At 39.2% G+C, this 27,153-nt stretch overlaps 1 protein-coding gene across 3 annotated transcripts in view; it reads left to right on the forward strand.

Moving 5' to 3' along the window:
* The first annotated feature begins 2,999 nt into the window (after positions 1 to 2,999).
* mcamb (melanoma cell adhesion molecule b) overlaps positions 3,000 to 27,153 on the forward strand; it is a 53,211-nt gene continuing 29,057 nt past the window's right edge. For all 3 annotated transcript variants that reach the window (XM_059330839.1, XM_059330840.1, XM_059330841.1), the window contains exon 1: positions 3,000 to 3,163. In XM_059330839.1, the coding sequence (XP_059186822.1) occupies positions 3,100 to 3,163 (64 nt within the window). In that variant the 5' untranslated portion in view covers positions 3,000 to 3,099. The remainder of the gene's footprint in view (positions 3,164 to 27,153) is intronic.

Below are 27,153 nucleotides of genomic sequence, written 5' to 3' on the forward strand. Positions count from 1 at the left end.
CTTTTTACAGTGTAACATGTTCTGCCCAGCACATTTTTTGACACACTTCTTAAATAACCATGTTTTTTTTAATTTTTATGTTACAAAACTATTTTTTTCCCAATAAATGCCAACAATCATGACATTTTGTTACTCTCAAATACTGATATTCAACAATCTATAAGTTGAACTTTTATCATCATTAACCCATTTCGTTGAGTTTTACTTAAATAATCTCTAATCTAATATATTTCCTGAGAGGCTCTTTGTATATGTGCTTTGCTAGTCTCCAGTCTGTGGCAGCGAACTGCTACTTTTCTTTAATTATGTTTGGATCAAGCGAGCCAAAACAACCCGCGTGTCACCAGCACAGTATTTTGTGTCATTTTCCTGCAGCTCTCTCTCTGCAAAATTTGTTTTCATTGGTTTCTTACAGTTGGACAAACATTGACAGTGTTCACAGCTCGACTGCTTAACCTATCAGAGACCAGAGTCAGGTCAGCATCATGTAAATGATATGATGTACTCTGGCAGGCTTCATGTTTTTACATGGTTTGTTTAGGGAGTCAGTTTGATTCAACTCCCTACTTATGTCCATATTAAGCTTGGCATCTAGCACAAAGAGGGAGTCACATCCACTGTTTTTTATAAGAGACTGGCTGTAGATAAAGATTATCTCTGTAACAGTTATTGATGGAGAACAAAATCCAGCTGAGTCAGGTGAACTGATGTAAGTGTTGTAATGTGAGTGAGCTGATTTGTTCTTTTTAAAAGGACTCAGAGTCCCTGAAAATGCTCAGTAACAAAACATATAAATCCCCCATACTAATATATTATTGATTCAAAACTTAATACAATGCCAAACAACCTGGTCCCCTAAAAACTAAGTTTCCATACAGTGAAACTGCATTCTCAATTAAGTTTCGAGGGAAACATAATTTCTCCCAGATTACAGTTCTAAAACGCGTTGTTAACATTGTGAATGAAAAAAACCCGTCTTGGTTAGGTTTAAGAAAATATCATGTTTTTTAAAGACAAAAACATCTTAGCAAAGGAATGCATGCTATTTCATAAAGGAACTATGCATCATCCAAATATGCAGTGGTGGAAAAAGTATTCAGATCCCTCACTTAAGTAAAAGTACTAATGTCACACTGAAATGACTCCACTACAAGTAAAGTTCTGCATTCAGCATGAAAATGTACTTAAAGTATCAACAGTAAAAGTACTCATCATGCAGAATGGAACCAGATTGTTTTAAATATTCTCAATATATTATTAGATTTTTTCTACTGATTCATTCATGTAAATGTTAAATGTCGACCTGAAAAGTAATTAAAGCTGTCAGCAGAATGTAGTGGAGGAAACAGTACAATATTTGCCTCAAAATGCAGTGGAGTAAAAGTATAAAGTTACATAAAATGGAAATACTCAAGTAAAGTACAAGTACCTCAAAGTTGTACTTAAGTACAGTACTTGAGAAAATGTACTTAGTTACATTCCACCACTGCAAATATGTATAGATGCATGTAATAAGTGCATGAAGAGGATGTTGTGGTTGTGGATGGAGAGATTAGGTGCGCTACATAAACGAAAGTATTTTTATGTCTGCGTATGAGTTGGAGGCTAAAGATGCTCTGCAACTGCAGCACTTCATCATGGAGCTAGGGCTGCACAATTAATCAAAACGTTCTATCGAAAGTGCATTATTGACTGTTATATCCAAAATACATCGGGCTCAACATTTGTTAAAGGCCAAATATGTGTCAAAATACCTTCTGAAAAAGGTATTGTGCTGCAGGATGTCCCGGCCGATAAATTGTATTCTACACACATGCTCATTTTAATAGAATTTTCAATAAAAAATGAGAATAATGAGGTAAAATTTTCATAAATGATGTCACAATACCAGACAGAAAAAATGCAATTACATAATTTCTATGGAGCAGATAGTATATCCATTCTCATGTTGATCCTGCCCAACACACCACTGCAAAACACCATGTACACACAAATATGCACGCAAACACACATGGGCGCATAGCATGTTGGAGATGTTGGATCAGGGATGGGCAACTGGAGGCCTGGGGGCCGCATATGGCCCTCACCCTCACTTGAAGTGGCCCTCAGTACAAAATCTTAAAAGTGCAGTGTAAAAATGCACAAAAATTACTTCTTGCAATAATGTTGGTCTGCTGTTCTTGCACTGAAAAAAAAAGAAATCACAGTAAGTGGTTATTTTTTATTTGCTTCAAACCTTTTGTATTCCTATTTATACTGTTATACATGCAGTTTGAGCATTAAATATGTTAAGTTACTGCACTGTAAACATATTTAAAATTGCAGTTTCATCATATCTGGTTAAGTGCACGGTCCTGTATGTGGCCCTGTGGTAGTGTCGATAAAAAATTGTCCCCCTCCAGCATTGAAGTTGCCCATCCCTGTGTTGGACATTAGAGGAGAGTCAGCCACACCTTTTCACACCAAATTAACGCCCACGCGCCACTCAAAGAAGTCATGCTAAACTAATTTTAACCCGTCATGGTTTTCTGTTGACGGAGCATGAGTTACAGTTCTCTTGGTGAGGAAATGTATTCTGTTGGAGTCTTGGAAACAACAAAGAAGCTGTAAATTATAACTATATACTGTATACTGTACAGACCTCCGCCCTCCTGCTGCCCTCACTCAAGTTCCTCTTTTTTTTTTTCCTTCACGCACACTGCAAAAAATATCAACTCCAGCCATTGATTTGAACTCGAGCTCTGAGCTCATGCCAGTCTATTTATCGTCATAAATAGTTCACAAAATAGCTTAGACTGAGTTGTTTACAGCGAATAATGCGTCGAAAGAATTTGACGAATTTTAGACAAGTGTGCGTCTGAATTAGTCGCAAACTGGGACGGGTTTTAAAGAAATAATTAGTATTTTTTACAGTGCAGGACCTCCTGTCTCTGCCCCTCCTGCATCATCTGCCTCCCCGCGCTGCTCCGCCGTTCCTCTCTCTGCGTCTCACACAGTTTTCCAGGAGGACCTGTGCCTGTCAGACTCCCTCCACACACACACACACACACACACACACACACACCCCAGCACGGACAGCTGCAGAGCCGACCAACAACCATGGCTGCACGGGACACTACCTCTCTGCTCCTCGGACTTCTGCTCCTCTTCCTCACCTGGGGAGGTAAGCGCCCTGGGAATGTTTGATACTCGATCCGTGCAACACGAGGGGTTTGGACTGTTGTTGATGGGATATATGTTTAACTATCTTAATGTCAAGGTACAACACAGACAGATACGTGTAAAACACCTCGAGACTGACTAATTTACAAAAAAGTTTGTAGGAATTAGAAGCTGTGTTCAGTAGGAACAGTTCAGACAGAGACTGGGGAAAGTTTTGCTCATTTTTTGCAGGGACTTTTCTAAAGATATTGGGAGATAAAAGGTAGATCAACTTTATCTCCCTGCAGCGTGCTGTGCTGTGGGTGCAGCTCCTGCGTACACTGCATGTCTGTGATCCTGCACAGTCCCCTCTTGCTTACATTAGCCTACTTCTCAGTATGGGTAATAAACCTTCCAGCCTCTGCAGCCTTGTGATGTTGGTACCTGGGTGTATGAATGTGCTTACATGATTTTTCAAGTCAACTATATTTTGTAAGTTCTCACAGGGAGAAGATTTTAGAAGTAAGAGAGCCTTATTAGGGGTGGTCACAGGCTGTGGCTTATTAACCACAACTAAATTGTCCCATTACTGTATATAGGGCTGTTTATGGGCATGACACATGGCGTTATAATTCAATATATTGCAATATATGTTAATACTGTAAACTTAATATGCAGTCATAACAGTGCATCACAATATCTAACATCCAACATCACTGCACCCATCTTTGTGTGCTGCAAATCTTTGCATGTAAACTAAAATTAAACATTGATAGTGCCACAAAACATAATATAACTATACCCTAAGTATATCAATATTTTTCTACACTCCTACTAGAGCCCTTTGTTGTTATATGTACATGCTAGAATGAGAAAGTAGATTTTATAGGGAGTTTTCTGAAACAAGAAATTATACAGAACAATAACTTAAAGTCTGCTGCTTAAATGTACTGTATTGTTCAATATTTAGCGTATTTTAAAGTCCACATGCCATTTTCTTTTTTAATATCAATGCATTTCCTTTCTGGAAACAACACCCCACTGTGGGTGTTGGCAGGTTATGTGATGCATAAAAAAGGAGCAATTGAAACTCATAACAGTGCAAAAGTTGGACAGATTGATGTTGGACACCTGTATCATAATGTGATATCATACTTTGCTGATTTCCATGGCATATGAAGTTGGTTATGAGTAGTTTGAATAGTTCTGCATGTATTTTTAGCCCCTGACATCCACAGAGGTCCGGTTGTAGTCACGGAGCGTTCCGTCTGCTTTCTGTCAGCTTTCGTCTGTTACCAGCAGTGATCAAGTGGCTCAGCGCTGCCCGGGCAGCAGACTGTGTTTCTATCACACACAGAAACACAGCCAAACACATTCCCAGAGTGATTTCTAGCTCTCACTGCACAGGTCTAGCAGAGAAAAAAGTTTATCATCTTGGTCATTGTTTCTGTGACTCCTTCTTTAAATCAGCTATAATAAGACTATGGTAAATGTATATAAAGTTTGGACACACCTTCTCATTCAATGCATTTTCTTTATTTTCATGACTATTTACATTGTAGATTCTCACTGAAGGCATCAAAACTATGAATGAACACATATGGAATTATTTACTTAACAAAAAAGTGTGAAATAACTGAAAACATGTCTTGTATTTTAGATTCCTCAAAGTAGCCACCCTTTGCTTACTAGAATATAAGACATGTTTTCAGTTATTTCACACTTTTTTGTGAAGTACATAATTCCACATGTGTTCATTAATAGTTTTGATGAATCTACAATGTAAATAGTCATGAAAATAAAGGAAACGCATTGAATGAGAAGGTGTGTCCAAACTTTTGGCCTGTACTGTATATTAGACTGTAATAACAAAGTTGGATGGCATGATGAGCTGCAGATGAATGTTTATATTTAGAGGGCAGCGTGTGAATGTAGATGTAAAGACGGTGGTATGTGGGTGAGAAGGACACACCACCTCAGCTCTGCACATTACAGTTGGTATGTCTTTACTTGTTTGTTTAAAGAAGACAGGTCAATGTGTTTTCCTCCCTCAACCCTTCCTCTTGGTGAGCTGACTTCCCTCCTCTCTTGCCCTCCCACTCTCCCCACGTCTTTACCTTTCCTTACCCCTGTTTGGCCTCGACCACATGAACCTTTTGTGCTGATCTCCTGTTTTAAGTTCAGCCCGACCATTGTATGTGATCTCCTCCAACCCTCCCCGCTCTTATCAAGTTCGCTTCCTGTGCTGATCCTTCTCTGGTTTTCTTCAAGCGGTGTCCTTCACCTCCAATCCATATCTACCCTGACATTCATTGTATTGCATTTGTTTTAACCACATAGCTGTTTGACCTGAGGAAGACTTTCCCATCTTTCTTAGAAGTTAGTCATTAGATCTTCTCTGTAGAGCTGTTTCCACTAAGGTTGTCACAATACCATTTTTACACTTGATGTGATATAACTGATACAATACTAGAGACGATACCTATACTCCAAACTAGAGCTGGGTGATATGGACCAAAAGTCCTATCCCGATATATTTAGGCTGAATATCGATATACGATATATATCCAGATATTTTTATCGCAAAGTGAGAGCAAATATTCAGTCAAAGTCAGAGCCAAATATGACATGTCACAAGTAGTTTTATTGAAACCATTAATTTAAGTGAACATAAATACTGTTTAAGTGGACATCTTGCAAAAACAAAATTTTATTTACATTTTTTATTTATTTTATTATATTTTTAATTTATTTTATTCTATTGTTGCACTGTGTTTATGTATTTTAGTATCTTAGTTTTTACCGTATTTCCTGCAACTGTGATATCTGTACAGCACTTTGGTCAACCCACTTTGGTTGTTTTAAATGTGCTCTATAAATAAAGTTTGACTTGACTTGACTTGACTGTATAACAGGAGTACCTTTTAAAAAAATCAAAGCTCCATAAAGTGCACATCTTAATAAAAAAATATCTTAAATAAAAGCCACAGCTTGCCTGGAGCAAGGATCACAGTGCAAATTTGAACTATATCGATATATGCGATATGGTCTAATTCCATATCAAATTTAAGATATATCGATATACCTTTTATATCGATATATCGCCCAGCCCTACTACAAACCTATTTTGACACGGGGAAAGGTCTAGTGGAGCCTTGGGTTGAAAATCTGATTGAAGATCTGTTTCCCTTAATAGCTTTAGTACTTATAATACTGTCAAATGTTTTATTAACACATATTTTACTTTATACACATTGAAAAAGTATGAGTACTTCAGACAGTCTCAAGTTCAATGAAGATACTAATAAGTATGTGAAACATTAGAATCTTCCACCTGTTATTAATACAGACAACAGCCAGTTTAGTCTATATGATGTCAATAAATAGAGACAAATGCTCATCATAAAGTTCCCAGAGTCAGATTTTTAATTGTTCTTGTTATGACCGAGCAGCAGCCCAGTAAACAAATATTGGTTTGCTGTCATACGAGACAAAGACAAGCTGACTATCGTAACATTTGAAAAGCTGGAACCAGCAAATCTTTGCCATTTATGCTTGAAAAATGACTTAAAGAATGCTGAAAATTGCTGCGGATTAACTTCAGTTTATCAATTGGATGATTAATTGGCCAATTGTTTCAGCTCTAATCAGTTTTAGGGAAACTTCACACCAGATTACTAAAGAAAGCTTTTGTGGCCAGTTTGTGGTCAGTTTTTTCTCTCCATCAAAATCTTTAGTATTTATAATTTCTTACGTCCATTCAGGCCTGTTAGATTTGCAAGGACGCTCTGTTTGAATACGTGCACACGTATGTGCACATGCAGCACGAATGAGTGCGATTGTGTCTGTGCCAGATCTCCGTCTCCAGCCCCGATGACATCAGAGGAATGACAGACTGTTGGACTGCAGCGGTGACCCTCGATAAGGATACTATTCACTTCCTGTGACATCAACTAATCAAGCCGGGCCAAAGAGCAGCCGCATTAGACCTCGCTCATTTAAAGGTCATTACTTTCTGCAGCGGATGAGGAGCCGTGCTTCGGTTTCATGTGCTCAAAACAACTGCTGCTCTTCAGAAGGAGCGAGCCGGTCACGGACAATAAACGTCCTTGTTGTGTTTCGACCGCAGCATAAAAAATTGAGAGCCAGTAATCTGGCAGAGGATCAGCAGAGCAGAAACGGGTTTGAAATGGAAGTCCCTAAATTCAGAGGCTTCCGGCACTTATCCACAGCGAGGACCGTTCATCTCCATGCATATGAGCAAAAAATTTGGAGGTCTTGGACCTTTTTTGATGGACAACGAATATGTTTTTTCCCCCCTAATTCCTAATTGTGGCTAATTTAAGAATATATCACCCTATCCATTATCCAAGTATTGCAGGATACGTTTTGACACAAACATTACATTTTCTTAATGACTTTTTTAGTACCAACCGATGGGAATATTCACTCTGCCTCCAAACCAGGTCCTTGTGTGGAGAAAGTTCGTCACGGGCACGTGGTGTCTTATCTATGTCCCGAAATAAAGCCTTGAGCTGTTCCACTGCTCTGTTTATGTGTTCCCATGCAACACACTCGTCAGGACACTGAAAAGAAAAGGAGCAGTCCACCACTGTTTTTGATCCTGGCCCGCGGCGGTGAAACATTGATCTGAAGATGTCTAAAATTGTTTTGGTGAGTTTACGGTTGTTAGGATTAGTGAAACATAACCCAGATCTCCATTGAAACCTGGAAAGGAAACAGTACAAAAGCTAGAGAATATCAGTCTTGTACACAGAGTTTCATAGTTAAGACAATAGATCCGGAAACAGCAGGAAATCCTTTGCATATATCAAGACAATTGTTTTCAAACAGGGCTCAGAGAGTTTATGATTGTATCTTTGTTTGGTTCTTACTTTTTTTTTTTTTTTAAATGGACAATGGATTTGCAATTAGAACCCAGTCAAACTAAAGCAAAGATGCTGTTTGTGCGAAGTGATTGTTATAAAAATTAGTATTAAACTGGGTTTTCCAATGTTTTAATCATGCAAAGTGAATGTTTTATAACAGAATGAGGGTCAGAGACGGGTTAGACGTTTTTCTGCTGACTACAGATTAATCAACTGAGAAAGACGGTGTGAGGTTATCTAGAGAAACGTTAGAAACCGCCCGTTGTAGAATGTATAAGAACCAACTCTTAGAGCTCCACAGGGAGCCTTTTTTTCTGTAACCCCGGTTGTGTGTTGCACTGTTAAAGGCGCCTTCTTGTACAAGAATAATAAATTCAACTTGACTTTGATACTCCGAATCCAATCTTCTTTATTGAAGGGTCACTCTAGAAAATTCTTCTAACAGTGATCAACACTGGTGGTGCCTGGGATCTGACTGAATGTTTTAGCATTAAAATGGTGACAGTAACACCAGTCCCTCAAGTAACTGTACAGTACAATGACGTAAAAAGAGCCTCTGTAACTTATGAATGAAGAAAAAGCACAATCTTTCTTGGAAATCAAGTTTTCCAAGAAATATTGATATTGACGTCAAACTTTTTTCAAATTTTGAGACTTATCTTCCTGTGCTGCTGCTTTCACATTCCAGTGCGATTGCTCTGTCAGATGATGACATCAAGTGAAATTTAGCGTGCCATTATCCAGCAATCCATACAGTAATCACCACTGTGGCCACAGCTGTTGCTGTTCTGCAGAACTGGCCTTAAAAGATCACTGTGTTATTATTACACTTGTAATGCTGTAACCCTGTAATAGATATTGGCAGCAGTGCCTGGCCCTAAGGATTAGAATCAGAAAATGTTTACTGCCCATCAGAAAGATATTTGAAAATGATAGTTGTTTTCTTATAGTGACCAATTAATGAAATCAAATCCCATCGCCTGAACCATTCCACACTGTATATCAAGTTCAAAAACAAGCATGTTTTTTGCTTCGGGTCAAGCTTTTGAGTGGAAAGGAGCTTTAGTTTCGGACAGAAGTTTTTGTGAGAATCTATAGCTTCTTTGCAGGTGACATCAACTTTCCAGATGGAGGGGAACTGAGGCAGCCATTACCAACACAGTTTAGGGCTCTTCCAGTCAATTAAATTGGGAAAAAGTGTTTTTTAAGTCACAAGATGGCAGTACATAAAGGGGAGGAGTAAACCTCTGGCTTAAGTCTGGAGGAGTCAAGACAACTAATGTTCAGGTCTAGTGTTGTGTTAAACATTCCTTGAGTTGGTATTGCCATACAGTTACCAAATGCTGTGACGACTTCTCTGTGTTTTTTAGCCACGGCCAGGTTACTGATAGTGATATACAAGACCTCTGGGCAGTAGAATATGTTCAACACATTAACTAATCCGGGTCAAAGTTCTCTAAGTTCTCTCTTTTCAATTCGTTCACTATACAGATTTATCACTTCCTGCCCTTCATCTGAATTATTTGTGTCATAATCATCACGTCACGCTGCCACCAGTGGACTGGTAATGAGTGCTCATGCTAGACTCAGTTAGTTTGTTATGTCTTACCTGGTTTGTTTGTCATAGTGCCATGGAGATTGTATTTCCTGGCTGGTTTGTTGATAAGTTTACAGCAGTCAATTTGTCTGTAATGGATTTGTTAGTGTTTGTGGAGACTCTGCTCCGCCTGTAGACCATCAGGCTGAGGACAGTGTTTCCAGTCAGTAAGCTTCAATAAACCCTCACTACCTCTGCATTGTTGTTGGTGCTGTAAGCTTTCAGGCGTAATGTGGGTAAATGTGAGGAAAATTAAAACATTCTGAGTATTACACCATAAAGGCAGAGAGAAAAACTGCATTTGTTATCATTTTTCATGGAAACAGGATTTTCCTCCAGAGTCTCCCTGCTGAACCATATAATGGGTTTGAGGCTTTGCACTTGGGAGCATGAATTGTAGAAGCAAAGGGTTTCCTTTTACTGTTTGATCTCCCCATTGATGTGAATAACATCCATTATCACCATTACCTGGGTCAATACAGCAAACCAGTGATGGAGAGGGTGGGGGGCTGTTCCTGCTGGAGAAAGCTCCCAGGACTTTGTGCTGTTGTCATCAGGCCTGTTTTGTGTGCGTTCGCCGAGTAGCAGCAAATGATTGTTTGTATAATGCAGCTCAAGCAAAGCAACAATCTGCAGCCAAGCCTTGTTGAATGATATCTTAATATCAACACTTTTTGTTGCCAAAGCGAGTGGTCTAACATTTGTTTACTGTGTAAAAGGAAGGAAGGAAGTTCATTTTCTGCCCCGTTCGGTCTTCTGTTATCAGAACATGAGAAAATACGTTTTTGTCCCAAAGAAAAATCGTTTTTGTTGTATACATGTTGGCTTGAAAATGGGCAAACTTGCGGTGGCCACTGAATAATCGCTTTCAGAAATACAGATTGTTCTGATTTGTCCGGTTTCAAAGCGTCTTGCAACACAGTTGGGTTTTTATAAGAAACACACCGTCAGTGACGCCCAACAGAAAGCCTTAACACAATATCGACCTTGTCTGCAGATGTGCAACAAAGCATTTCATCTGTTAGTCATATCGTAAGGCCTCAACACGCATTGGACCCCTTCAGTGGACTCTGATCTATTGCTCTATATGTGACTGCAGGCTAAATCCATTCATATCAATGCGGTTTGCACATCACCTTTTAGCTAACACAGCATCTGAAGAGCAGATTCTCCTCTCACTGTTAGCACACCCTGCTGCTCTAACAGCCTTTGAAGTTCCCTGATCAGACAGACAGCTGCACACACCTGGTGCCCTTACACACGTACACACACACACACACACACGACTGCTGCTTAATGGCCTGTTGTCACCATGAGTTATTTTTGTTGAGGCGGGGTTACTGTTTCACTGCTGGTGACAAACCGTAGAACCTGATGGTCTAATTTCACCTTGACATAAACATTACAACTGTACAACTAGAAAGAATTCAGTTATTGAGGTTATAAACATAACTCCACCCCAGCTGCAGACCCGAGGAGTCAATATTCAGCTGCTCATAATGTGGCTGTAAATAAGCTGCGAGAAAAGGTCCTTAAGGTTTAGGATGGTCCGTCTCCTGACCGTACATAAGGTCACACAGGGTAAACTCTTCTTAAAGCTGGAGCTGCCAGATAAAGCTCATCGTATCTCTCAGCAGTAGAGTTGTGTCTGTGGCAACATTCCCGCACTGGCGCACCAGTACTACTTATTTGTACTTGGAACGACTTATTAACTCCACAACAATGCTGTTACACGAGCAGTGGCCTTAGCGATTATATGATTGCGATTAGTGATCGCGATAAATTTCAGGTTGATTACAGTGATCAGCTGTGAGCATATTTATTCGATCAAACATGTTGGAAATGTGCATGACAGCAGCCAATCAGAGTCGACCTTTCCTGCTCCACTATTTTTATATTGCCGAAGAAGTAAACAGAAAGACCGAACGTGTAGCTAAAAGCAGAGCTGAGGGCAGAGAAATAGAAAGCAATTCACACAGTGCATTCGATAATGTCGGAACAGCTATGGTGCATTCAAGAACGTGGGACATATGAAAACCTACAGAGAAACAAGTTATTACTGAATGGAACTGTTGAGTAGAAATTGTTTTTATGTTTTTCTATGTTCACCATATTTAATTTGCTTTGTTATTTACTTCATATCTTAATTAAAAAAACAACTAATCCCTAGTTTCTTTAGTTTTCAGTGCAGAAGCTTTAAAACTGGCAGTTTAAAAACAATATAAAAATTGTGATAATAATCGAGATTGGACGATATGAAAAAATATATCGTGATAATTTTTTTTTTGCCTTGTCTCCCAGCTCTAGCAGTGCATCAAATGCCTTCAACCAACCTTGCTTACACACAGTTGCTCCAGCTGCTTATTCTGGCTCTCTGATTGGTTACCTGGTATGTCAGTCTACCTGTATTAACCAATACCTTGATAGGCAGGAAGGGAAGAAAGCAAATCACACAGCAGCAGGAGTTCAGCGTAAGCCATGACAGTGTTTGTGTTATTACACTAAGTGACAAAAGTTGCACACTCCAGCTTTAAACCTACAGAATGTATTAAATGCAATTTGCTAAATACATTTTGTAACAATGCTTTAGAATCATATCAAATCAAATCATGATACCAAAAAGAGAATGTGGCAAACAATATTTTGAACCACACAAAGGGAAAAGGCTTCTTTAACCATTTTGTTTTTTTTTGTTGTTCATATTTTGGAAATGTGTTACTCTTAAATGGAAGTTTTGTCCTAAGTAAACTCATGCAAAGTCAGGGACTCCCTCAACTGTAGTAGTTTTCAGCAATAATAGAGCTGCAGCATCTTATCTTTAATGCACAACCTCTATTTAGAGTCAAGTATTCTCTGTGGTCATGCTATAAGTATTTATAAAGTCACTGATTTCATTAATAATAAAGTACATTTTATTGAATGTCCTGCTCTATTTAAGTTGTGTTTACACATGGCCTCAGCCACAGTCGCAGCAGATCTATACATCTATGCATACAAGTATGCATTTTCCTGGGAAAGTAGCTCTAAACTATGCTGTGATTCTCAGGATTTTGTGAAAACAGGTTAAAACATATTAACACAAGGCCATTGAGTACCAAGTATAAAAGCCTCAGCTCTGGGGAAGGTTTTTGGCTTTGACAGGAGCTGCTACCTGATCCCTTAAACAACCAGAAATTGAGCCAAAAGAGGACAAGCTCCCTATTAAACCTTTGTGCAAACTGGGACATAAATCAGATTTAAAGCCTGTCTTTATTGTCCGACACTAGGAAGGCAGGAAAACTGTAAAAAAATTCCCCATCTAGTTAATTTCTCTAAATGACCTCAGACCTTTTTTTATTGCAGTGAGAGAGGTTAAGAGGCTAATGTGTTGCTTTCAAAGGCACAAAATGAATGGAAATACAAACAGGATGAAGGGTTATGTTGCACCTACGGGTGCTCGGTTGAGTGTTTTGCAGGTTTGAACCTTGTACACTCTGTGGGGCAGCTGGATGTAGGGCGGTTGCTCTCTGACGTATTGAATTCAGAGCACAATTCACTACACAAGTATTACAGGACTTTTTATGTGAGCCCCCCATTTGGAAGTCATTTAAAAGTCATGGAGAGCAGGTTTTATGAAGCTGGCAAGAGGAAGAAAGCTCATATGCAGTCCCCATCAAACTGTCAGGTCCTGCTTGAGCAAGGCACTAAACCCCAAACTGCTCTGCTGGTTCAGCTCTGCTTGATGCTACACTATTGAATTTAAAACGGAGAGCAGATATGCTCTGGATGTATTGGACTTTATCATCACTTCTTGTCCTGTTGTAAATTTAAAATGAATAGTTGTTCTTTTACCCTTCCAGATTATCTACTTAACGTCTGCACACTTGACTGCACCGAGGTTACTGTAATGATAATAATTCTCTCTCTGGGATGGCCCGCTAAGTTAAACTTGGGTCACGGTTGAAACAACAAACCAAGCCATGCTCTTCAATGTTGTATCAGCCCTGAAATAAACTCTCAGCCTCCAGCGGGTTCTTTTTCTTCTTTAGAAAAATTGAGAAAACTCTCCTCAGCCAAAAACATCAACATTACTGAGATGGTCACTGAGGAGACTCCTGGTTATGTAACATGTGTGGGAGATGTACAGAGAACCAGTGTACTTGTGACTGATTGAATACATTTAAAAATTACATTGATTTATTTTACTGAAAATCATCTCTTACAGCAGTGCAAACTTTGCCTGCAACTTTGTGTTTCTCTTCCCCACAAGTATGTGTTTGGATGTTTTGGTATGTCTGTCTGGCTTACTTTGATACACAAAAGTGTTAGTTCTGGTTTCAGCCATTTATAGTGTCTGAAAGTGGACATCAGCCGATTTTGCAAGAATATATGTGAAGAAGTTGCAGTTTTGATCACAGAGGCAGGAAGTGATTATTCCATTATTTTATTTTCTGATTAAGCTTATGGAGTAGTGAGTTGTTAATTAAGACTATATCCACAATAATAGTGATTATTCGATACATAAATATTTACTGAACAGTTAAAATGGCTTCAATACTCGTTTTTAGCAGTATAGACATAGCCCTGCCTCCTCTTACTCACTCATAGTGCTGTATTTTTTACACATTTGTAATTTGCTTTGGTTGAATATGATATTTGTCAGGTTTTGTCGTGGTGTTAGCTCATTAAAGGTGATGATATGTTTAATAACTTGGGGACTGCAGCCTTAAGTTGACACTTAATTTAAACAACTTAAATGCTGCTGCAACTACAGCCATGACTGCTGCAGCTCAAACACAACAAGTGGCAAGCGCAGAGATTCTACAACTTGTAAGATAAAGTCTTGTTTTACTTTTTATGGCATAATATTTTCTGTATTTTCAACTGTCTACTTCCTGTTTATGCCAGCATATGCATGCTCAGTGTACATGAACATGTTAAAATAATTTTCAGTTATGTTAATAAGGGTGGAGATTATTTCAGTGCTAAAACTCCTGTGTGCATGGAGATCATTTTTGTTTTAAAATGCCGTTTAAATGTAAGTTAGTGTGGATGTGGCCTGAAGGCCCAGACAGCTGCCCTGTTACTGGTGTTAATGGGCCAGCCCACAGGAGGGAAGCTCAGCAGCCTTTTGTCGTAAAAAAATAGCCCGCCCAAATATTCACTCAGTCTGTTTGTATTTCACGAATATAATGAGAGCATTTAACCATGTTTGTTTTTAGTGGCTTCTTTTTATATTTATGTTGTGGCTTTTTGTTTATGTTTTTGTGTTCAACTTTTACCCAACACTATTTTCAGTTTGTTGCTATAAGTTCAAATTCAACCCTGTTACTAGACAATAATCATCATTATTGAAGGATTCTGCATAACCCCTGATTATGTTCAATAATTTACTCCCAGGGCCAAAGTCTGATGAAAATTCTGCAATATCTGTGCAAGGCAACCACAGTAGGGTTCAGCTTTGGGAATTTTTGTGGTTATGGCAAAAAAACTGTATTGTTAAAATAAGGCAACTTAAACCCTTGTTTATGGGGTTATGAAAACATTGTGGTTACAGTTATAATCTACCGCATGCATGTCAGATGCACTACATACCTACCCAAACTCTAACTTTTCACCAATCACCAGTTTGGTTGTGCAGAAATTCCTATAGATACTGGGCTGGTAAAATAATAAAACACACAGATACACTTATAGTTTAACTCAGAGTAGAGATGCACAATTAAACAACCTAAAGCCAACCAGACAGCTATAAGTTGTGGGTTTTAATGGGCGCTAAAAGCTGCAGTTATGGAAAATGATGCTGGTAGTCTGATGACCACAGCAACCAAATCACACCATAAAAATATATTTTTTTCTGTCTGCATATCAAATCACAATGCTCTACAAGTGGTTTTCTACAGTGCATGAATACATGTACACTTCCACTCTTTTAATATTTTTTTGTAAGTGTTTTAAATATTTTAAATCTTTAAGGATTTGCCATTTTCCATCTGTTAGTGACAAACGTCAGAGATCTGGAATTTTTGCATCGGAAATACCTTTTTCTCACTCTGTTTCGAAGGTTGTTGAGTGGCCCCCAAACGAGCCAGCTGTTCCTTTTTGTCAGTCACAGCGACTCCGATGTCAAAACCATGGTTTCTACATGGTGGTTTGGCTTTAAGAAATAGTGATCATTCTTAGGCGTTGCAGGGGTGTGGAGTTTTACCAAAATGTTGAAATCGACACCATTCACACTGTCAGAGGGGATAAGGGCGGTGTGATATATGGGCCATATGTGCGTTACAAAATGCATCCGCGCTAAAATTCATTAACTTCACCAACGTTGCAAAACTCCACAAACAATTTGCTTAATTTGTTTGAAAATCAAGTAATTTATGTCCATTGAAACCAACTCTCACATGACAAACAAAAACCACAAGACTGACAAAATAGAGTTACTATAATACAATTGTTTTGTTGGAAACAACTCCATTTAAATGTAGTTTGACCATCAGAAACTTCCTGTGAAGGAAATTGTTTCAAGTTGTCTAAGCATTGTCCTAAAAACAGCTGCTTTAATGCCATAAATACAAAAACTCTTCATGTAGTGTCTGTGCCCTGCTCTCTAGATCTGTTTTCATAGATGAGAGCTGACGTTGTTTGCTCCAGACTATTTAAGGAGTAGAATATTACGAGATTATATGATCCAAATTTAATTTGGGTGTGATGATACAGTGCTGCTTTCCACAGGGTCTGACTACACAGACAGACAGGGAAGCACAAACAAATACCAACACATGGCACTGAGGGATTTAGACTGTAAACTGTTAAAGGTTTGATAGAAAACGATACACATGTAGATATAGGCAGAGCAAGAGAGGGACAACGTTTTGAGGCTAAGAGACTTTCTGTAACCAGGTCTCGGCCCATGAAACAGGCTTAAAAGGAACTCGGAAGTGCCTGTTTGCCAGATTTCTATCTGATGTATCAAAGGAGAGAAGCTTTTAAATATGAGCATGCACAGAGCTGCAGGACATCCAGCCTGCAAATCTGTGATCCTGGAAAACATCAATAAGACATTAATGCAGGAGAATACAAAATAAGAGAGTAAAACCTGAGAAAGTGGTATCCGATAGTGATAAGATTGTGACAAGATGACGAGCTTGAATTTATTGTCAAAACCTCGATATGAGAGGTATGGTTTCCAGACGTTTGGCATGCTAAGCACATGGAGAAGAGCACTTCATAAAGCAAGGAAAACCTCGCTGTGTGATTGATTTTATCCAGCATGATATACGGTCAAGTGTGCTCATGAGAACAGTTTATAGCATGTGCTTCAGATTTGTGATGTGAAACTGATGGCTGATTGAAAACCAGAGCAGACAGGGCGACTTTTGTTTTTCACATTGAACTGATGTCTGATACTATTCTAAGGTTTATTAAATGATGTAAAAGCTGCATAAAATGTTATTTTGTTGTTGTGAATAAAGATCATTGATTAGTAGCAATGGCTGCAGAGGAATGCAGAATCCATAGACATCCATCACTGACTGCCTCACTTTGATTTCTGCTCTCTTTTTCAGTCTGACACGGTGATTTATGTGCTTCTTCACTTTTCGTGTCTGCTCTGAGGTCAAGCACACACAGAGACGTCTCTGTCCCTCCGCTTAGTGTTGCCAATGTGAGAAAAACACTCAGTGCCCGGCTGAGGGGCCTTTCCTTTTGCCCTCTGGTCTCTTTTACTTTTTAGCGTGATAGAGATGACACTCCAGAGGTGGTCGTTTACTAGAAACCATGGCTAATTACAGCACAGGGTTAGCTGCTCGGCTGGTGTCAAATGAAAGTTATATTACTAATAAACACAACAGTGGCTAGAGGTGCAGTTAACCCATTGAAGCCTGGAAAGCGGATATGTCGTTTTGTAGTATTTGTATAAGCTCTCAAATACCTTTTTGAATTTCATTTCTATCTGCTACAGAGGCTGAAAAATCTATTATTTAGTAGAAGAGTTGACGCTTTTTTTCCAGAATTTTTCCAGAATTTCCAGAAAATTAGAGGCTTATTTTAAAATCGCCCAGCGATTTTTCAGGCCTCAATGGGTTAATGCAGGATGATGTAGTCTGTGATGGGTTGGTGGTTCTAAGATATAAGCACTGCTTTGTTTCTCTACATGCATGTGTTTTATTAAAGGGGACCTGTTGTCTTTTCCCTTATCCTCTGTGTTTGCACTGCAACTTTTACAACCCAGATTCCAGAAAAGTTGGGAAGCTGTGTAAAACAGAATACATCAAATTCAGAATCAGTGTACTTATTTACAAGAAGCTATCCAGTTTGAGCATGAGATAACTTGTCTTTGTATTGATGTAGCTACATGCTAATCTCAGGGAAATCTTGGTTGCAGATCTTGTTAATTTCTGATTCTGTATACTGATCCTGCTGGAACATGTTCGATTGTGCAGGTTTTAGTTTGGAATCTTGTATTGGTGATATTTCGCTGCCTGCGTTGACGGACGGTAGTGACAATGAGCATGCATAGGTGCAGAAGAATTGACCAATCAGAGCAGACTGGGGCGGCTGTGGCTCAGGTGGTAGAGTGGGTTGCCCCCCAACCGGTTGGGTTGGTGGTTCGATCCCTGACCATCATGTCGAAGTGTCCTTGAGCAAGATACTGAACCCCAAATTGCTCCCGATGCTGCGTTCATTGGTGTGTGAATGAATTCCCAATGGTGGCAGGTGGCACCGTTTAGGGTAGCCTCTGCCACCAGTATGAATGTGTGTGTGAATTGGTGAATGAGCACAGTCTGTAGTGTAAAGCATTTTTCAGTCTTAACTCTAGAGCATGTAAACATTTTCTTGTAGAAACCCAAAATATTAGTATGAGCCTGAAAACGAGCACAGTAGATCCCCTTTTAGTTGCAGTGTGTTGAGCTGGAAGCAGCAGAGATTTGAGCTGCAGGAGTACAAAGCTCCATCTGATCCTTGGGTCTGAAGTTGTCCTCCGGGAGCTTCACAGGCACAAGTGGAGACTAGAGGCCTGTCAGGATCTCTGTCTATTCTCTGATAGTTCAACACCCTGCTTAATAATGGATGTTGTTTTCCTGAAATAATGCTGCGTGCTGATCTAATGCACATTAGGATCCTTTTAACCTAATGCAACCTGTCAGGCCTCAGCTATGACACTGTGCCGCTGACTCCAGCAGACTGATGTGTTTGCTGTGGCCACACAGTGTTTAGTTACAGTAGATAACCCTTAGCAGTTAACTTTTATGGCTGTTATGGTAAGTGTTTGTATATGGGAGGATTAAGGCTATCATTTTATAGACTTTAAGCTCATACAACACTATATCTCAAAGCTGTAGTTATACATCAGTTTTATTTCAAGTTCTTTCACTTCTGATGAAACTGTGGTTGCTGAGGTATCATTTTCTATCTAGGTCAAACCAGACATTCAGTAGGGATTCGTCTAATATGATTTGATTCAGTTTCATTCATTTCTTTCCAATCGGCCCAGCTGACGCATCAAAAGAGATCATTGTTTCTGCTGCTCGGTTGCTTCATCATGCTGCACAAACACCCGAGACATCAGATCACAACATGTGAGATATTTTAAATTGATCTTTTTTATTTGTCCTGTGATAAACAGGCAAAGCTTTTGGCAAATAAAGCATGTGAGCAATAGATGAGTCAACACTGTGTGATGAAGGATTTCATTTTTACATGTGAATCCTTTTCCACTGTTCTGGGGATTTGAACTCGAGTAGCTTTAAAATGTATCTGCAGCTGCACCATGTGTCGTATTACCCATTAAACATGATGTTGTGTCTGGACACAACTAATTTATTTATTCATTTATCAAGTATAAACCAGGTTGCAATCTCCGTGTCTGAGCATGGAGGCAAACCAAGAAGTACCTTAAGCTGCATTCTACCGAAAATTCCAGCAGGGGGCACTAAGTTTGGCTGCAAAAAAATCTGTCCTTTCATTTCAGTGCAAAATGATAAAAACTTCTCACTTGATTTATTACCATGGAAAATTTTTTTAGCACAACACTATGGTCTCAATCGCTAGTTAAAAATATTCTTCAAGACAATTTGATGTTAATAGTTCTAATAAGGGCCCCATTTAGAAGAAAATAGAAGTTAAAGAAGATAAATAATCTTGTGATTTTAGGCGTGGCTACCTTTGATTGACAGGTCACTAACAAGGCGAGCCGTCATCAGGAGAGAAGCAGAGCAATGCGTATCCACGGCAACGTGTCAATAAAGTTATATATATGACGTTATATAGATAGAAAAGAGGACGTTTAGCGGTTTTCTCATGACTTTGACCCTTTCACACTGTATTTTCACTTAATGACAGTTATTTGAACGTTTTGTTCAGTAAAAATGTCTTTTTCAGCGTTTGGATCCAACCATAGACTGTATATAATTTTTCTGAGGTAACATACATTTTGTTTTTGTTTTTTGCTAGCCAAAACTAACATCCCAGTTAATGCTCCAGTTAATGCTAACATGAATTAGCAGCGGCTTCTCTCAGTCAGGTGGAGGTGTAGAGAGGCTGTAGTCAGTGATCAGATCCCTCTCGCTCCGCCACAGTCCAGATATGGTCTGCTCCCCGTATCGGAAACAAGATGGCGACGCAAGATGGCGACGAGTGTAACTCTGAACTCGATGCTTCCAACGGGCAGTCCACAAACCAATGGGTGACGTCACGGTGACTACGTCCATTATTTATATACAGTCTATGGTATAAACCAATGGGATGTTAGCTGAGGAGATCATAGAGGAGTTACACATCCAAAAATAGTAATTCATGCTAGCAAGATTTGATACAATAAGCTAGTTTTGCTCGAATTAATACTCTTGTATTTCTCTGTGTCTTATAATTTCTATTGCAACTTTTTGTTTGCAAACTGTAGCTTTATCCAACTTAATTCTCAGCTCGTTGGCTTATTAACGTACGGCCACAGAACTGAACGCTCGGCCGTGTTTCAGTTCAGTGAGTACTGATACACAGTCAGAGATAAAATTGAAATGAAAAAATACACAGATCAATTAATTTTTTCCCATCCCTACGTTTCTGACAACAACAAATATGGCGATAGCACAAGCAGTGCTGAAAGGCAGATGCTCACATTTTCTTGCTGTTTTAAATAGAACTTTTGGGCATAATTTGATTTCCCCCATGTTAGAAGTCCACAGACAGAAGGGCAACGACAGAGAAGTGAAAGCATTGGTAGAGAGTGAGAGCTGTTTTTACATGCCTCCCCTGCTGATTTGAACTGAGTATCAATCATATATTTATGCCATTTATGGGAATCATCCCCATCTCTACCATTCATCCTACATGGCATGACACTAGGTCACCACTTCCTTTTTGCAGGACGGAAAGTTTTTCCATGACGTTAAATTGCCTGTTTCCGAATCTGTAACTCTCTCAACTTCCATCTATATGACTTCCATAGGAATGCATTAGATTTAAAAAAAAAAAAAAAGCTAGATTGCATATGAGAAAGTGAGTGTGTAAATACACTCACGCCTGTTGTTTTTAAGCGATCGACTCACCGACATGATACAACACAAAGCAAAACAACGGCTCCATTGAGTAATATCTCCAAAGGGCAACAACGTCAGTGTATTTGTAACACTGGCACTTTAACAAGTGTGATTTTCGTTTAATTTAAGATTTTGGTGCAGATTCTTCCGTATCACACGCACGAACACGTTCACAAACTCACACCTGTAGATGTACACAAGGTAGATGTCCTGCCATAACAGAGCACTCAAAGATTTTGCGATTAATTATTGCCACTCCGACCAAAAAAGGAGAAAGCTCCTGCTGAGTACTTTATCCCGTGAGTCAATGGCTAAAAAGCTTTCAGTGTTTGTGTGTGTGTGTATCTAAGATCTATCTTTAGCTGTAATATGCCAGCAGCAAGCAACGTACATCTCATACTTGTGAAGCCATGTCATGGGACCTCTCTCTCTCTCTCTCTCTCTCTCTCTCTCTCTCTCTCTCTCTCCCTGAGTTTGTGTACCATCACAATCAGCATCGTACAAAAATACCATCCCTGTTGGCCTTTCCCATACTTCCAGAGCAGCTTGTGTTATTTTACTTCTGCCTGCTCGTACAGCGGCTGATATGGGGGACCATTTTGTCGTCTGGGACGTGGGAAAGAGGATGGAGGGGGCGTTTGTACCACTATGGGAGCAGGCGGGAGGAAATGGCCCACTGAGACTCACTCACACACACACACACACACACACACACACACAAATGCAAGTAGGCATAGATTTGTGAGGATGTGAGAGTAATTTAACAATGTTTTTTTAATATCATGGGAGTCTTTGTGGCTTCGGACATGGGAAGATGACCGCATCCCACATGAAGTCAGAAGTCATATTCATCACATATTTTATACTGTATGTGTGTGTGTGTGTGTGTGTGTGTGTGTGTGTGTGTGGGTGTGTGTGGGTATATCAAAATAACTCGGTGTGGAAACTAAAGAGGTCTGGTTGCCAAGTAGTTATCAAAGGCAGGGGAACAGAGTGAACTCTCTTTGGAGTGTAACTGCTGAGGGAAGACCAAAGAGCTGCTTATCAAAGAGGGATTAGCCTCAGGTCAGAGAACCTGTGCTGCTCCTCGCAGCTGAAGGCCTGCGGTCGGATCTTCACAGCTGCGGCCTGAGACTGCTCAGACATTATTTTGATGCTGGTCCAGAACTCTTCCAGAAGTCCAAGAGTCGTCCTTATCTTATGTCTTTATTAAAAAGAGTACAGAAATGGCATAGAGAGAGAGAGAGAGAGAGAGAGAACATAAACCTTTTTTGACTTTTTTTAGGCTCAGGTGTAACTAATAACATTTTTATTATTGCTGTGGCAGAGGTCTGGTTATTGTTATTACTTCCACCTGCTGCTTTTCCTGCTCCGACAAGTCAAAATGTCTGATGTGAAAAAGGTTTATGGACGTGAGCCATTTGGGAACAATTAAGGAATAACAATGCCTCGCAGTATTTCACACTCAAGTTCACCAGCATTGTAGCAAGAAAGGCTTTGTGAGTAGTTTCTCCATTATTGTTGCCAGTAAAGCATTTTGTTCGACATGTTTTTTAGTGTTTGACTTCAGGAAGTCAATGTATCCGGCTAAGAAACTGTCCGGCAAACATCTCCTTCAATCCACAGGAGTTTAACTTCCAATTATAGTTCTCTTTCGACTCGTTTAGTCTCCTTTATTATCGCTCTCAAAAGCAAAAGATTACCGTAAGCCACACACTTTTCCCGCGCTCGTCACATCCACAAAATGTCATAGCTGTGCACTCCCTAAGTACCAGGTAGATGACTGACTACCGTAAATTCTAGAATAAAGGCGCAAACAGATTTAACTTCACATAGTTTGAAGACTTTGGATTTTGTGCAAATTTAAACAAATGAGACATGTTAATTGGTGAGCTTTACAGCTGCTGAGGGGTGAATTTTGTTTCCTTTTTCACAGAAAAGGCTAGGTGTTTCCTGCTGTTTTCTGTATGTACGCTTATCTAAGCTAACCACCCATTGGGTGTAGTTTAATATTTGCCATACATGAGGGTGGAATCGATTACGTTTCTAAGAAAACAAATTTCCGACTGCCCAATTACAGCTAAAAGTACCAGTTTTTATGAGAAGGTGGGCCCCAGTTACAGACTATATTGCTTAAGACTCTTATACACTATTATTATCTAAATTAGCCCTTTTTTAAATTTTTTAATTTATTTATTATTATTATTATTATTATTATTTTTTTTTTTTTTTTGGAATACAGAACCAGATAAAATATGTGTAATACCCTTTACAGTGCCATTTGTGTGACAGATGAGACCCAATCTCAAGGTGTTTTGATTTGTTTTCCTTTGTGATGTTAATTGTCTGTAAATGTGCATAAAGGCAATAAAGTTCCAAAAAAAAAAAAAAAAAGAAAACTAATTTCCAAGAATGCTTAACTATTCCTTTAACTTGAAATTAGTAGTCTAATTTGTTTGCTCGGAAATTCTTTATCTGTTAAGTCACTGAATGCACTGAATTTTATTGCTAAATGAGGTTGGTTTTCAATTGTCAACAGTTTTCAGAGGGACTATTATGTTATGTGGATCCTCCAGAATAACAGGGACACTGTTTCTGTAAATGCTGCGAGAGTACACAAACAAAATGACCTTATCAGAGCTGTTGAACCGGTCGTGAGCTGGCACAGCCCCCCAGAAAGATAGACTGCAGTCCGACGTGCTGAGAACCGAGCCAGGTCTGATCTGTGCAACAGGTGGTGTGTTGAAATTGAATATAGCGTCAGATCACCAGGAGAAATCAGAGAGCGATGTGACTCCCTCCCTATCTCCCCCGTTGTGTGGTCCGCTCTGATCCTCTGCACTGTATTTACATTCTCCGACTCCTCTGCCTTTTGGAAATCGTTAATTCTGATGGCATGTTGAGTGGATACTGCCGGCATTCGGCTCCAGCACCCTGGGGATCAGTGTGTGTAGTGCTGTGTGTGTGTTAGGGAAAGTGTCTGGCAGGTCACTATGACAAGTTGACCTTGTTTTCTCTCAGGCATCGTGGGAATGTGCAGTTTGGTTGCTGCAGCTGCCACTGTCCGTCTCATTGTTTCTGCACACGGCAATTAAAACCTCACCTGAACCCGACAGGCTCTGTGCAGAGGAGAACTCATACTGTGTGCAGTGTATTAGGGTCACATCAAATTTACTGTTGATTAAATGTCAGTGTAGAAGGACATCAGACGGTGGTAAAAGGTTGCGTCCTGGTGGTCCAAGATGCATGACACATAACTGTAATGCTCCCAGTCTCAGCCAAGCAACGCAGACACTACGGAGCGCTGAACCAGGCTCAGTTTCTTTCTGCTGCAGGCAATTCAACATCATCCTCAATTGGCCAATCGAATAGCTTTAGCCGCTTAATACAATTTTATTTTCAATTGTGTTTTTGACTTCCAACGATTCCTAAAACAAGATAATCCAGATAAAACGATTATTGTGCCGCATTCCCTCTTTCACAATGATGCTCTTGTTTTGTCTTGTGTAATAAATTTTCCTTTACACTGGTGGATTTTTGCCCTTTTACTCCATGTTACTGACTAGAATATAGTATACCAAAATGGTATGTATATGTTTTCTGTAGGTTTTGGCAGTGTACTTGCCTTATAAGTTGATTTTATTTATGTTAACCCAATTTATTTATATTTATTATGTTGTATTATTTATTTAAATTTGCATATTTTTAATATTATTAATTATTTATAATTAATTTTATTAATTGTATTCTTTTATTTTTGTTATTTATCTATTATTATTATTATTATTAAATTATCATTTAATTTCAACTTCAACACATGCATGATGTTCCCAAAGTCAGTGGTTCTCCAAAGTAATCTGGATTATGGTTTTTGCCATCATCTAGCTACCCTCCAACACATGCAAGCCATTCCTGGTAGATAATGTGATGTCACATAACAAAACATGAACTCCATATTACAGTTTTTTGGCGTCTGCAGATTCCCTGTGGAGTTATTATATTATAAAACAAAAGTTTATAACGTAACAGGGACCTTCTTGCAAAAACTTTTGAGAAAGCAGAACCAGTATCTGTCTGATGTTTTGTTTAATAACTGATTTAAATTTATATAAAACCTGTTAATGATATATTTCTTATAAATCGAGTTAACTCATCAATAAATCTACTATTCATTTCAGTCCCAACAATATATCTCAAAGGATGTGTTTGCTCAGATTTGTTTACCATGTCGGCTGCATTAAATATTAAAGTGTAATTTGATTCTGATCAGCTACATCTGGTTTGCTAATAATGCACTCATCCTATCTCAGTCCTTTCGCGCCTAAAACTCCTGTAATTCCTCAGAGTCCAGTTTCTAGCTGCTATTTCTGTTTGGAGTTGTTGGCCGCTCCTCGCTCTTTCATGAGAGTTACTGTGTGCAGCCAACATAGCGGGAACAGAGCCATCCACCCAGCCCAAGGTCGCAGCAACAAGACAAGACTAGTTTAAGAAATGTCTCCTCTTGATGTAACCCTAATAAGGTCACTAGACTCCTCATTAATAAATGAAAGCCTTGCAAAATGGTAGCAGCTAATGCAAGCAAACAGGATAAAAAGGAGCATGCATATTTATGAAGAACAAGTGAAAGGAGGGTCAAAGAGCCTGGTGTCTGGGGGTTTTATGGAAAGAACCCTAATGAGCACCATCGTGCACTGCGGATCAAAGAGGTTATGAGTTCTCTGTAGAATTACAGCAGACAGTATTGTTTGCTGGAACTTTCCAAAAAATTTGGCGTAACACAAATCTTTAGTATTGCAAAATAATGGCTGCAAATATCATGTATATTTGTTATTCTCTGCTGTAGAAAATCTGTCATTCTTTTATTTGAGTGGCTCATTCATGGCATTATAAACCCTGCTGCATGTTGAGTTTATGGAGAAATGTGTCTGCTGTGCCAGGAGCTGTGTGGGGGATTCATGAGTCACTGAGAGTCCTTTTCGTTCAGAGTGCCTGATTAAAGCCCTGTGTGTGTGTGTGTGTGTGTGTGTGTGTGTGTGTGTGTGTGTGTGTGTGAAAATGTCTTGGGGTGCGTCACAGGACTAATGTGATTAATGAACGTGTGACAAGGCCTTTAGTGTATACGTTTTCAAGAGTTTCTCATAACATTCCTTTGCACCATTTAGCCAAGCCGAGTTGACCCGGACTAAGTGAGGCTACTGTTCTGGCAAAAGATCCGTGAAGGGGGGACAAGAATTTGACCGCGTCTGACCATTCCTCAGATATCTGCTAGTGATGGATAGGACCGACTGTATTTACTTGTCAAGACCAGATTTTCACTAACTGGAGTCACAAAGTGCATTCTGGTGAATGTGAACCCCAATTTTCCCCTAAATTAGCTTTAAATTTTGAAAAAATACGTAAACATTTCCAGCGCACTCCAGGTGATTTAGTATAAAGTTTAGCAACTATGGCTGTCCTTCACTACAGACATTTTTAACCGACGAATCAATTAGTTGATTTAGAATTTCTCCACAAAGAATAATGAAAAAGCACCACTTGAAATAGGACTTAAGTCATTCAGCATGAAAATAGCCTAACAAATGATTTAATCACTAAACGCAACAAGATCTCCCAATATAAACAGCAGAATAAACCGTTTGTCAATACCACACATAACGACACATGAGCTTTTGTCAAAATAGATGTTTCGCAGCTCACTATACCACAGAGCGTTCTAAAAATAGCACACACATCATTATACATACACGTATGCTTTGCGGTTGTAAAAAAGGCTGCAGTTCCTTTGAATTTAGGCTACAAAACCACTGACTTAGGTTTAAGGCAAAACCTGTCCTGGTTAGGTGTTATAAAAGACAGTTTAAACAGTAAATTAATGTACGTCAATGTTTGAAGTGAAGTAGTTACGAGGGTGACGTGAGCCATGGAAGTTACGTAAAAAACAGAAGTTACGTAAAAAGTCTGCCGTTTGGATGGCGGAGGAGGCACATCTAAAACGTAAATGTGAGTCGTA

Source organism: Centropristis striata, chromosome 4, assembly GCF_030273125.1.
Source record: "Centropristis striata isolate RG_2023a ecotype Rhode Island chromosome 4, C.striata_1.0, whole genome shotgun sequence".
Lineage (NCBI taxonomy): Eukaryota > Metazoa > Chordata > Actinopteri > Perciformes > Serranidae > Centropristis > Centropristis striata.